The sequence below is a fragment of the Pogoniulus pusillus genome, chromosome 6 (genome assembly GCF_015220805.1).
Source record: "Pogoniulus pusillus isolate bPogPus1 chromosome 6, bPogPus1.pri, whole genome shotgun sequence".
Lineage (NCBI taxonomy): Eukaryota > Metazoa > Chordata > Aves > Piciformes > Lybiidae > Pogoniulus > Pogoniulus pusillus.
In genome coordinates, this window is record NC_087269.1 from 31,221,649 (window position 1) to 31,236,465 (window position 14,817).

The 14,817-nt window shown below is 39.5% G+C and overlaps 1 protein-coding gene across 2 annotated transcripts in view; it reads right to left on the reverse strand.

Annotated features, from left to right (window-relative positions):
- LDB3 (LIM domain binding 3) overlaps positions 1-14,817 on the reverse strand; it is a 141,209-nt gene that overhangs the window by 69,633 nt on the left and 56,759 nt on the right. For both annotated transcript variants that reach the window (XM_064145113.1, XM_064145112.1), the window contains exons 4-5: positions 9,940-10,015; positions 2,790-3,187 (exon numbers count right to left, since the gene is read on the reverse strand). In XM_064145113.1, coding sequence (XP_064001183.1) covers positions 2,790-3,187; positions 9,940-10,015 — 474 coding nt within the window. The remainder of the gene's footprint in view (positions 1-2,789; positions 3,188-9,939; positions 10,016-14,817) is intronic.

Genomic DNA, 14,817 nt, shown 5'->3' on the forward strand with positions numbered 1-14,817 from the left:
TAACTTACACTGGAATGAAAAAGAGCCACATATTATAAGCTACAACTCACTCTTCATACTTAGAAATACTCCCCTTTCCAGAGCTTTTGGTACATCAAGGTCCACACTTTCAGCAGGCCACCTCTGTTCTTTGCCCTAGGCTAAAGTGCTAAAGCTTTAATGTAAAAGCATATCAAAGAAACAGATGTTTTGTTATTTTCTGCATATCAAAGAAATAATATAAAATCAGGTTTAGTTCTCTGATGGGATTCTCCACAGGGTTTAGCTAAACTTCTGACAGTAATTCACACAATTAAGTTTAAATGGTTTGGTAAAAAGGACACCAAACTGAAATATAAAATACGCCTTAAGATCAACCCCCAAACATTATTTTTTTTTAACCATAATGATAAGTGCATGCTGGTGAATGTGTAATCAAGTCACTGTTTTTGTAGTACCAAATTTCACAATCTTTACACAGCATTTCCTGTTGTACTGTAAGACAAGGAGGCTCAGGGGTGACCTTATTGCTGTCTACAACTACCTGAAGGGTGGTTGTGGCCAGGAGGAGGTTGCTCTCTTCTCTCAGGTGGCCAGCTCCAGAACAAGAGGACACAGCCTCAGGCTGCACCAGGGGAAATTTAGGCTCAAGGTGAGGAGAAAGTTCTTCACTGAGAGAGTCATTGGACACTGGAATGGGCTGCCTGGGGAGGTGGTGGAGTCGCCATCCCTGGGGCTGTTCAAGGCAGGATTGGACATGGCACTTGGTGCCATGGTCTAGCCTTGAGCTCTGTGGTAAAGGGTTGGACTTGATGATCTGTGAGGTCTCTTCCAACCCTGATGATACTGTGATACTGTGACAAGAACTTCCACAATGAAGCTTAGAGCTGATACTGCAGACCTCACAGTGCTTGCTTATGCACATAGTCATAAGATCAAGACTGCCTTGGAGATATCAAGTCCCAGGTTCCATGTTACTGTCACTACAGGGCAGCAGGGAAGATCTCTCTCACTTCAGTGGGAGTGGTAATGATGAGATTATTGAAGTCTGACTTTTCTATGCACTTAAACAGAAGATGTAGAGTTCTCTACATCTCAGAGAAATTACCTAAAGAGACAATATGTACTTAGCAGCTCCAGGCTCTTTCATTTTTTGAGATTGCTCCTGGGCTGCAGGATAAAGACTGATTTTTTTGGACAGAACACATAGATGACTTCTTGTTCATCAGTGCTACAGATATTGCAAGCAGATAGCAATTCCCTAGAATTTTGTTTTAACTAGAAAAAAGGAAAGAAAAAAAAAAATCTCAGGTGGTTGCTGTAAGGTAGTGTCTTCCGCAGGTACACCTCTTTTGCACCCCAACATCACTGTCATGTTATGTAGTCCTATCACAGTGCACTCTGGAATTAATATAACTGATGGTAAGTGAGGGATGCAGCTGCATTATTTTGATAAGCAGGAAATGATCAGAATGCTGAGCCATTCAAAATACAGCCCCTTCCCTCTCACCCTTGCAGATGTTAAGGAGGCTTGTGAAGATAATGGGAGGAAGACAGCGAGGTACGCTTCAAGGAAACTCAGAGCATTGCAGTGAGACAAGGGTTAGTTTTCCTTGAGAAAATTGTTGAGAGAAGCATTCTGAGGTTTACTTTGCTGATCTTGCTTACTAATTAGAATTATTTTCTTTTAAATGCTGATTGTCTTTCTTAATTATCCAGTATGAGAAGGGAGGACAGGTATTTTTCAAACAAGTTAATTAGGATTGCCAAGGCAAAGTGCTCAAGAGAGCAGCAATGAATCATTTAAACTGCTTGATTCATCTAGAGCAAGTATAAATTCTTTTACAATGGTAAAACATCTTTACTTTGCTACAACTTGAAAACCTTTCATTTTGCTCTTGCAAAGAGCTTTTGCAACTGTTTATAAAGTACTTGAAAATATGCACTTGCTATCAGACCTTGAGGGGATTCTCTGAATTTTCTAATTTTCCTCATGTAGCCAAGTGTTGAAAGTACACTTTTTTTTCTCATATTCCCAATAAGAAACTTATCTTCATTTGAAATAAACAAATCAGAGACTTGTTTGCAAAATAGTAAGTGAAGGCAAACAAAAACAACAATAGGAAAGCCTGTTTCTCATTGATTTTTCCTCAAGTACTGTAGTCTAAGCCCCTCAGTTGACAAACTATTACAACAGTGATACAGTGACACTGAAAACCTTTACACCATGGGATCAAGCTATCTGGATTGTACCTAGAGATCATTCCTTGTTACACACAAGTTAAGAGCAAAGCTAATGGATGTGAGAAAGGCAACGTTCAAACTAAGGATTCAAAATACTGCAGTTTAGACTCATTTTGCACAGAAAAAGCAGGAATTGTAGTGAGACACTCCCATAGACTAGCACGATAGATTTGCTGTTTAAAGCAACTCCTCTTATAGAAAAGCACCAAAAATCAGTTCTGGTTTATAGCAGCTTCTGTAACGACCAACAGTGATAGTTGGTTCTATGAGACTACTACATGCATTAAACTGCTAAATGCCAGATTGATCAAAGCTGATTCAGTCACAGTGTTCCTAATGCTCTGGTGGCTATTGCCAATCCATATTGTGATGCAGATACCAAAAGAATGAGAGTTATTCTGTAATAGTCCTGTGTATGTTTTGTGGGGTACTGGAAAATCTAATGATTGTTCCAGACCTTAATCATCAACAACAGTAAAATGCACAACGGGGTAGGTACTATTACATGAATTTTCCAGCATATTTCTTACTTATTGAAATATTAAATATTTTACCATGTTACCTACCCTCTAGGAAGTCCACCTTCCGAAGCCCTTCGGTTGAGACTTAATTTATGCATCTCAGCCATTTCCCTTAGAGTCTCTGCTGAGTAAAGGCCAATAGGGTTGTTATACTGCCTTGAGGGGCTCACAGCACTAGTGCCACCACTCAATACTGGGCTTGGTTTTGAACCTAGATTACTTTTTGCAGGTGACATGTCAGGAGTCACAGACTGAGAGGACATGGAAGATCTAACTGTGGTAGTCTTTAAGTAGGAAGAACTATTTGAAAAGCTGATCTCTTGCTTGTTGAAGTAGCCTGAACACGTTCCATTGGTTGCTAAAATACTACCCATAGGCCCAGTCGCCGTGTTAGTTAGAGGACTGAAGGTTGCTCTGTTGCCATTGATTTCCCAAGCAGGCTCCTGTAGTAGCAAACATGCAGGCCAAGAAAAGAAAAAAAAGAAAAGAGCAATAATAGAACACATGCAAACATAACATATCTGCAGTTACTGCTTTCTAAATATATTGATAAACTTGCATTAAATAGATTGGGACCAAAGCATTCAACCTTAAAGGGAAGATTTTCAAAATCAGAAATGCATTGTTTCAAAATAAGAAAAGCAAAACATACTCAGGCATTTTTTTTTAAACTGGGTTTTAGTTGAAATCAACAAATAAAGCTTAAAATTAAAAGCATTTGCTACTGGTCAACATCATAGCAATACTTTTATGTAAAGGCAACACTGTCTATTAATTTCTAGGCTAATTAGGAATTCTTAAAAAGAGGTCAGAATCATTTGAGACAATATACAAACATTAAAGTCAATACCATTCTTACAAAACCATAATGACTCTAAACCACAGCATTCTGTTTTCCATGAGTACACTTGAAGTTACAGAAGCCCACACATTGCATTGCATTTGTAGGCTCTGGTTCATGCTAATTAGGCCATGCAGCATGGTTAGCAGATAGACCAACAGGACTAGAGAACAGGTACTGCTCAACAGATAGGATGCTTCTATTCTGTATAATTTCCAGTGGAAGGAACACGTGCATGAGTATGCAGATGACGAGTGAACGATCCTGTAGTCATGTCACAGATAATATTCCTAAGTAGGACATCAGGATGCATTGTCTTAGTTGAGCTTACACGAATCTCTGCTAAAATAGCTATATACCCATAGACATCTGTGCTGATGCTCAAATTAGAAACAGTCTACCAAACCCTCATCATGGAAAAATGCAGTACTATACTTCAGTTTCATAAATTATTTGTTATCAATGCAGCTTAGTGAAATCCCTTTCCTTCCAGCTACTGGCAGTATGCAGAGACCATTTTTTGGAAGTCTGCCTAGGTGCAATATGAACAATTTTATCCAAGAGCAATTAAAAAAATTCACTTTCAGATGAGCATTTTATATTTGTACTGTCAGTAAACTATATATCTTCAGAGGTAGTTTTATTCTTATTTTTTGTTTCTCTGTAATTATGTGCTTTGAATAAAATATTTATGTATAGCTAAGGTACCCAACAGATTATTTGTATGTTTGGCAACTTACAGATTTCTCCAGAGCCATAATATCAATTTGCAGATAAACTAAACGAGATCTGGGCTACAACTTAACATGGGCTACATTGGTTTTGCTACAGGAAAAGAATACTTCATCCTCTCCCTCTGGACCTAAATATGCTGCAGCCTTAAGTAGCATACACAACTTGATGTTCACACTTAAGAGGCCCACCAGTAACAGTGGTAGCACCTTGCTGTGCAGCTCTGGGGGACAGGGGTCTGGCAGGGTATGCTACCCTAAAGAAGAGATGATGCTCACAATTTGCCCTCAACGAAAGCCAGTATAGAAGCAGGCAATGGCTTGCAGGGACATTTTGCCTCATTTGGGCTGGCACTGCTTCAATTGCCATTTTTAACATCTTGCACACTTCCCTCTCACAGCTTTGCAGGAAACAGGCCTGAGACTAGTTTGGCTTCTGATTTTATTCTTTTATTACTAGTATTGGTTATTGCTAATTAAATTTACTGATTTTCACACCAAGGTGCCCTGAAAAGAGTAATATTTTGTAATCTGCTGTTGAATTTTTTCTAAATTGCATAAGGAAAATTACATTTGAAAAAAGAAAGCTAACATGGACTGATTAATTAAAACTAATTGCAAAACCCCCTTAAGGTCTAAAGATACAATTAATCATAACATTAAATTTAAAATGTTTCGAATCAAAAATGTAAGGCAGATAAAATGAACTGAGAACATTTTCCTTAGTAATAAACAGGAAGAGATTTTAGCTGTCATTAAGCAGCCTGAGGCTGTTGGAACAGCTAATCCTGAAAGTATTCTTCAGACTATGCCTTTTTAAATAAGTACATTTGCATTACATACTTCAGTTATTATACTCTGATACAGAAAACAGCAAACAAATAACCTTTAAGTGGCTTACTGCAGGCTTCCAAGTATCATTTAACAAAACAGAAAACAGGATTCTCTTTAAAAATATGTTGTAAAAGAGGTACAAACACACAAGGCCATGTTCTTCATTTAGGTCAGCACTTGTGGAAATGAGTTTTAGATGCTAGCAGAGAGGGACAAAGGAACTGTTAAAAAAACCCACCAATAATACATAAGCAATAAAAAAAAAAGGAGGATATGTCAGAGGCAGAGTTACAGTTGTTTGTTACCCTGAAAATTCTGGGACTTTCATCTAAGTTAACTGTGTTTCCTTTTTAAACCTCACAATAACAGGACATGCAAGAAAATCTGATTATAACATATGAAATTTCAACTGCTAATAGCAGGAATGCCAGATAGTTCCTTAGTTCTAATGTATTTGCATAGTTTTGGTGTCAGTGGACACTAACGTTAGGGTAAGGGAAAATTATAGGACCACCACCAAGATTTCACTCACTTTTATGACATGGATGGTGCTCTCACTGCTCAAACAGTTTCTAGCTGGAACACCAGTGTGCTGCTAACTCAGCACAAGAACTCCTTAGGAACCCAGCAGTGCCAGTTTACCATTTTGAGATTATATTTAAGATAGTTTATTTTGCTCAGTTTGGTGGGAAAGGGATAAAATGGAAAGCGAACAGCTGCATGACTTATTGTAAAGAATTCCTCTCCAATCATCAGCTTTAGTTCTTACTTTTTGTAATTTATTCCTGGTAGGATACTTTAGATCACTTTTTTTCCCTCCAGTTCAGTGGCAAAAGAACAGATCAATGCAGCATACCTGAAACTGTTTCTGAAGGTGAAGGTAAGTTTCTAACACTGAGCAGCAGTGGGGCTTTTAGCACTACATCATAGGAAATTCAGCTAATATTAACAAACGTTCCCCTGTTTCCCATCTCTCTCATCCCGTTCTGGTTTCAGTCTCTGGGGCTGAAAAAGCGAGTCAGCACTTCAATCTGTGTAAATCCGATGCTACCCCTCAGTCGACCAGAAGAGGGGGCTCTGACACCGAGCAATGGGCTTCTCTCCACGAGAAAGATGCTCTGATCCTGCAGCAATCCTTGACTACGAGGGGGAAACTGTATTTTAATTTCCCAGTGCAATGTCAGTGAATGAAACTGATAAACGTAGAGGAGTCTCAAACATTTGGGGTGGAAGGAAGCTATCAATCGGCTCAATTTCCCTTCTGAAATACTGTTATTCCTTTCTTCATTTTTTTTTCTCTGATAGGCAATTGCTCCTTCTTACACATCACAGAACTGAGAAATTTATACTGGAAGAAAACACCAGCTTTCCAGGTCCTCTTCCTTTGACAGCCCATGTTCTATTTAACTACTGCTATCACTATACAGTCTTTAGTCGTTTTTTGTGTTTATGGCAGAACAATTTAAACACTATAATGAATTTGAGCTTAAATATGCTCAAGAAGTAGTTGTTGCTTTCAAATTGTTATGGAAAGAAGAAAACGGAGGCATCATGCCAGTAAATGACTCTGCTCAAAGACATCTGACAAATAACTTTTGTCTCATCCAGCTTTTCTATCACATGCTTTACCTAAAAAGTCAGTAAGTTTTTCATCTATTTTCTCACTGGGACTCTGAAATAAGTGTGCTCTGTACTATTTCACAAACATACCATCATATTAAAATTAAAGAGAGTATCTTGACAGCTTTACACAAAGAGGCAAATGTTAAAGCTATGCTTAGCCTCAAAGCTTCAGCTTGAACACTGTGAACTGCGCTGAACTTTATCTGCATTTTGCCCTCCCCTGAAAAGCTGCAGAAACCCCCTGACTGATGGTGGCTTTCAGTCCTTGACCTCAGGCTTACTGTTCTTGTTATTTGAATGCTTTCAGCATTAGTTGTGTTTTTTCTGCTAGCTATGTCACACCTCTGCAAAAGACTTGACTAAACAAAAAAGACTTGACTAAACTAAAGCTAAAGTGTTTCAAGTTTGAGATTAATGTCAGATAAGAAAATATGGAAACTGTAAATCAGTCCAACTCCTGCTTCCAGTGATATACCTACACCTCAGTTGATACCAGAGTTATGGGTGCTGAACAGGTACTGTCCATAACACTGATCAGTGCAAGAAAGCATGTAGAAAAAATTCTGTCATGGTGAAGAACTTGGAGGGCTTTATACGTCTCATTTTTCTAAATCATAAAAATCTCATGATCATAGCAGCCAAAAGAGAAACACAGGCTTGAAAATTGGTGGAAGCTGCAGTCAGATCAGCAATAATGTACAAGGGAATTTATGGTTTAAACTAGGCACTGAACTTGCACATGCAGATTTTTTTTAGCTAACATTGCCATGCCTTAACCTTGACTTAAAGGTGAGAAAAGCTTCTCTCAGTGTTTGAGGACGATACTGTTGTGACTGTCTTCTAATGCAGTTCTGCTCCTGTTTTCTAAAATGCAATCAAATTCATTTCATGTGAACTATCAGTCTAACACTGCCAAGCAGTGACATGGAGGTGACAGCTCCTGCCTATGTGTCACAGAGCTCTTCGTCTCAGTGGTACCGTTACTGAAAACAATAGAGACAAACAAACTCCAATTTTTAAAGTCTCTTTAGTGTAACATAACTGATTGCAACATCTCCATAGCACTGTTTGTGTCAGTAAAGACTTTTTATTCTGGATTTTGAGACTTCTTCAATGGCTGAATGCCTCCATTCCCTTTCAAATCATGCTCAGATAAGAACTTTTTTTTCCACTAAAAATTACTGCTGTCTCCTAGCATATACACAAGCATCACTCCTCTTGAACTAAAAAAGGCCCCTCCCTCCAGCACTCTGCTGCTGTGCCAAATTCACTACACTTAAGTGGACCCTTCTGAATATTGCTGGATATCCAACCACATCTTCTCCTAGATACCAGACAATTTCCTCCGGAAAGGTTCAAGTAAATCTCTTTTCCAGCTGCAAGTACTGCCTGTAGCCCATTCAAAACAAGCTGCCTCCAGCAGTTCCTATAAATCTTTCCTAAGGACTGATGAGTAGAATGCTGAGGTGTGAGACACCACACTCTTTTGACCCTCATCTCCCTCTGAAAGGTCAAAATAGGAAATTTAAAGGGACTTTATAGGTTTCAAGCCAAAGGCAATTTAATATCTTTAAAAAAAACCCTGGAGTGTGTAGAATTAACTTTTCTATAGAGTAGATAAGGGAGAAAAATGTTTTGTATGGTAAACACCTTTGAATACTTATGGCAGTAATTTTAAAACTGTCACTTACAAGGGAAGAAACTCACCTAATAGAAAGTCATGAAAATTTAATCTATAATAGCTTTTTTTTTTGGTGCCTGTAGAGGAAGTAGCTGCACAGGGACTAAAGACAGTTGTCAGTCTCGTGTTAGAGAATAACTCTGAAGAGACATGTCGACTTGATGCCTTGTGTTGTTTCTGAGGGAAAGCACTCTCTTCTCCTTCCTGTCCCTGCTGCTCTGCTGGTGCAGTCAAACACCAGCCTAACTAAAACAATGACACGTTTTTTTTGTTCTAGGAATCTCACAGTACTGTTTGGTATCTCTTCCAATAACTTCCTCTAAGATAACCTTTATGGAACAATGATAAAAGCAGAAACAACTTAGAGCAATATAAATTCTTAATTTCATCTTCACTTGACAAAAAAAAATACAAGCTCTATAGCAAAATAACATTATTATTTCTGTCCCAACTGATAAATGGCCAGAGAGGTTCACCTCCAATTTGGCAAAACAGAACTGAATCAAATGATTCTCCTTAGGTACATTGTCTTCTGTTAGCTTGAAGAAATTTGTAGCTGTTACAGGGACAATGTTACCTTCTGAGCTTTGAATTTGAAAGGCATGGCAATTATGAAAATTACTTAAAACTGATCTACTGAAGTCAGAACTGCCAAACAGTAGAACACCACCTAATTCCCCAAGTATTTTGATCCTCAGCGTTCCTTTCTTATACTGCACACTAGGGATGAAACTGCTACTCACAGAAGGGATAAAATTACAGCAATGGAACTTTACCTCCTCTCCATTTACCTAATTAAATGTATCAGCAACACACAACCGTCCTACCCAGCCTCAAGATGCACACTATCTTTCAGGTATCTCTGCTTTTCAGGCCTTCCAAAGATAGCGATGAATTGCCACGTACAGTCAATGAATGCTGTTTATTATAATGTGTACATTTATTTTATGGAAGATGAAAAGCTTTGACAACAGAAACCAAGCCATCCATTTCCTCTGCCACTTGTTGATATTCATTCAATTTACTTATCCTCTTTATTTTTTATTCTTATGTCTTTTGAATCATGTGACAAGAATGCAATATGATACAAGCCTTCACATCTCCTCATGTCCTCTTTCCAAGTCGGTCATCAGGATTTGGATACACTGAGACACAGTCTGATTTTTTTCCCCCCAAGTATCTACAAGAGCAAATGTAGCTTTTGAGAAACTTTGATAGGCTCTTGCATCTTAGATGAAAGCACACTGCTCAGAATGGGTTAGTCTAGATCATATCTCAGAGGATGGCTGGATGCTTTGGCTCTGCTAATCAGAAATTAGCAAAAGACAGATCAAAAAGACATCAAAAACTCTTGCTGCTTTTTCATTCATTCAATGTTTACTTTCCTTGAGGTGGGAAAAACCTGTTTTCTGTGGTAAGTATTTATCTTCACTACTGCAGACAAAAATGGTACTAGCTTTGGCTAAGGAGAAATATGTCACATACCTGCTGGTGGGGAATTACAGCCCTGGGAGACTCAATTCTGGGTGCCGTGGTGGAAACTGGCACTGGGCGTTTAGACCTGGGGATCCAAAAGGAAAAAAAGAAGATTAACATTCTGGATTCCTATTTTTCAGCTCTAATTTGATGCTAAAATGCTGCTTCATCAGGATTGAAAGCTAAGAAGACTCTAAGTAGTTAGCATTGTGCTTTTTCTGTATCTCATTCACAAGGGTTTTAAACATGAGAAAAGGTTTCAAATAGTTTCTCTGAATGCTGAAAAGCCACCAGTTACAGTTAGTTGGGAGATCATCCATCTTCCAGGACCTTGTGACAAACTGTGTTTTCATAGCTGGCAATCAGCCACAACTAGCTAAATTCAAGTTTGGGTACCATTCTGGAAAAAAGGTCTTAAAGGTGTTTTAAAATGCAGACACTGAACTGCAGTAGTGAGGCATCTCAAGATCTGTTCCTCCTTATTTAAGAGCTGAAAGAGTATAGCAACTGCCATAAATTAAACTTCTGCAGGAAGAAACAGGCTTCATTTCAGGCAACCACACTCCATCCCAAATGCCTGCCTTTCACTTGTATTTGACAAATATATGTACATAAGCATTGAAAAAAACAAGAATAAGCCCCGCCAAGATGATTTAAAACACAGTTTGCCCTTTCATTGGAACAACAAAGAAAGCACAGTGACAAATGCCAAGTGAAGCACTCTAGGATGTTCAGGTAAGTGAAGATGTATGTGTTGTGAGAACATGCATAGTATTTAACATCCTCCTGAAAGAAACAAAACCAAACCAAAATGAACAACGAGAAGGAAAAAGTAATCCTTACGGGAACCTGAACATTTTCACATAGAAGAGATGAAAATTACATTACTCTGAGAGCTGAAAAATAGTACAATATATGTCTACCTCACAATGAGATGTTATGAAAATGAACACATTTTGAAGGGACAATGAAAACTGGCATTTTGTTTAACAATAGGTAAGTAACCTGAGAAATTCACTGACAAACTGCTCCTGAAGCAATGGGATAGAAAATTGTAAGAGGCAGTTACATTGATACTCACAGTTGAAATGTATCATAATATACCCCTGAGACATGATTATCTGAGAAATACATACCATAAATTTCTAAGAACAAGAACTAATCAACTACTAAGAACAAGAACTACTCACTATCTGCCTAGAACAAAGTTTCCTCAGCTGGGTTACTAACTCTTCTTCCCTCAGGAGTGCCATACCCTTCCTCCCACTATTTTACCTTAAAAAGAGAAACAATAAATCATATTCATAAGCATGCCCATCTATCATGGAAGACAGCAAAAAGGAAAACAAAACAAAAAACAACCCAAAGCAACAACCAGCTGCAGCCCAGGCCAGCCAGAGTTGCTGAAAACTGACTGTGACAATTTATGAACAGACAAAGACTTAGGGGGAGATTCTGATCCTCCTTCCATTGGTGTCATTACTGGGTACATGCAGTTATTTCTGTGAACTTAACACGCAAGGACTTGGGCATACTCAGAGGTGGGGAGAGCAGACACCAAGGGTCCTTTCTGCTCTGCTCATTGATTATAAATTTTAGTGCTAATGCTTTTCAGTACCGTGAACATTGTATGTCATGTCCTGAGGTATAGCAACCAACCATATACTCCATGATTGATGTAGAGCGACAGAATATTTGTATTGAAGCAAAGGAATTTATTTACCAGGCTACTAGTTCTTCACAGAGAGAGTGATTGGTGTTGGAATGGCCTGCCCAGGGAGGTGGAGTCACCATCCCTGGAGGTGTTCAAAAAAAGACTGGATGCGGCACTTAGTGCCATGGTCTAGTTGATTGGATAGGGCTGGGTGATAGGTTGGACTGGATGAGCTTGGAGGTCTCTTCTAACCTGGATAATTCTATGATTCCAGTTGTTAATTTATGTCTGTTTTCCCTCTCCCATTACCTGACCACAGAAGACAATGTTAAAAAGCTGTATTTCTTGCACATTATGGATAAGATACATTTGTCTTTCACAGTGCTATTCAACCAAGACTTTTATTTCACACTGACTTTGAGGTTTTGAGATGTCATTTTAAAACAATAAGATTCCTACAACAACTCTGCCTTGGATATTTACAGCTATGATATTTCAAAACAGGATGACGAAGCCCTTACTAGATTTAGCAGAGGTTTGCACTAGAGAAAAGGGAAGAAGGGGTAAAGTCAATTTGTGGAATTAAAGTGTATGCACTTACAGAGTAAAGTGATTATTTACATCAGAGCCATTAGTCCTCAGGGAAAAAACAGCTGCCAGTTCAGAACATTTTTATTTTCCATTCCTCTTTTGCTAGATGAATCAGATCCTGCAGCTACACAAGTTTGCTTTTCAAGTGTGATGGTGCTGTTGCAATCATATGTGTCCAGGTTACATTTTAATCCACTGATTGCAAAATTATTTTATTCCAAGCATTCAGGAAGAGTACTTTGCTTAGCAGGGCTATGAAGTGGAAGAAAGTCCAATTTCACTGTCACAGTTTTATATTTGATTCTGAAATGTTTCATCCAGCCTTTTTCCTGAAGCAATTACTTTCAGCATTTAGACATTTATTTCTGTATTTTCAAAGTTAAAACTGGAAAGAAAAGCCTCATTTCAATCTGAAAAAAAAAATCAAAATACTTTCAATGATGAGCAAATACATCATTCTGGCATGTTTTTAACATCACAGTATCATCATCATCAGGGTTGGAAAAGACCTCACAGATCATCAAGTCCAACCCTTTACCACAGAGCTCAAGGCTAGACCATGGCACCAAGTGCCACGTCCAACCTTGCCTTGAACAGCCCCAGGGACGGCGACTCCACCACCTCCCCGGGCAGCCCATTCCAGCGTCCAATGACTCTCTCAGTGAAGAACTTTCTCCTCACCTCAAGCCTAAATCTCCCCTGGCAACCAGTGCAGAGTACAGGGGCAGAATGACCTCCCTGCTCCTGCTGACCACACCATTCCTGATGCAGGCCAGGATGCCATTGGCTCTCTTGGCCACCTGGGCACACTGCTGGCTCATGTTCAGGCAGGTATCAATCAGCACCCCCAGATCCCTCTCTGTCTGGCTGCTCTCCAGCCACTCCAACCCCAGCCTGTATCTCTGCATGGGGTTGTTGTGGCCAAAGTGCAGCACCCTGCACTTGGAGCTATTGAACCCCATCCCATTGGACTCTGCCCATCTGTTCAGGCAGTCAAGGTCCCGCTGCAGAGCCCTTCTGCCTTCTAACTCAGTCACATCTGCCCCCAGCTTGGTGTCATCTGCAAACTTGCTGATGACTGACTCCATGCCCTCATCCAGACCATCAATGAAGATGTTAAAGAGGATGGGGCCCAGCACTGATCCCTGAGGGACACCACTAGTGACTGGCCGCCAGCTGGATATGGCACCATTCACCACCACTCTGGGTCTGGCCCTCCAGCCAGTTCCTAACCCAGCACAGAGTGTTGCCATCCAAGCCATGGGCTGACAGCTTAGCCAGCAGTTTGCTGTGGGGGACAGTGTCAAAGGCCTTGCTGAAGTCCAGATAGACCACATCCACAGGCCTCCCCACATCCACCAAGCGGGTCACCTGATCATAGAAGGAGATCAGGTTAGAAAAGCAGGATCTGCCCTTCCTAAACCCATGCTGGCTGGACCTGAGCCCTTTGCCATCTCTTAGGTGCGCTCTTATCACCCCCAAGATAACCTGTTACATCAGTTTCCCTGGCACTGAGGTCAGGCTGACGGGTCTGTAGTTCCCAGGTTCCTCCATCCGACCCTTCTTGTGGATGGGGACCACATCTCCTCCTTTCTACAGACACACTTCTCCTCTCCCTAAATACAAATCCTCTTTCTTAATGAAGTTCAAAATCAAGATAAACACAGTTCAATTTTGATAGCACTGCTGATATGACTGTCAACATTTCTATTTGTTCCCACCTACCTCTTTGATTGAAGGGTCCTGCTATCTTTGCACTCCCAACAGAGGTTCAGTAGGCACCAGCTGCATTAAGAGAAGCTACCTGCTTAAGGAAGAGATGCCAAAGAATTCTGAGAGGCACTATTAACCTGTCTCACTGGGGAAGTACAACACTGTATTTGAAGAGAGGTGACATGATCTAAGAGTTACTGGCTCTCCTTTATTTTCATGTGGCTTTTTTCATATTCCAGATCTTCACCAGTCAACATTTATTTTCTTATAGTAAGATTTTGCTTTCATTTTATTACACATAAGCAGTTATTTATGCCTTGCTTAGCATTTTAATAATTGCATCTTAATATTTCAACATCTAGAAAATGAAAAGGGACCAAGTGCATGGAAAGGTAATAAACCAGATTAGATTAGGGTTAGAAATGCTTATAAAACATTTAACATATTTTATTTATCACTTAATTGAAATTGCATTATTCTGGAATGGAGTCAGTCATCATATGGCAGGATGCAAAACAATAGAGCATGAAGAATTTGCTGCTGATATATATCCACTTTAATGCCATAACATTCCTAGCAATTTATTAGGAGTTCTCAGAGACATAAAAAGGGGCAGACTAAATATTACTCATGCTTATTGATTCAAGGTTGCCATTTACTAAGTTATATGATCAGTAATGTGTCAGTTAAATCTTCAGCTAAACAGTGAATTAAGCACCTAGACAGAAGCTTCTTCTTGTTCCTATGTTTTGCACAGAAAATCTTGAGTCTCATGACACCATGGCTTAATTCTCTAAGCTGTGCCTGGGACATAAGCAGACAGACTTGGTGGTTTCAGTGAGAACCACAAAGAAACAAACAAACCAACCTCTGAACATTTCAGAGTACTTCAAATATAACTGAGATTGCTCCAGGGCTAGGATGAGACC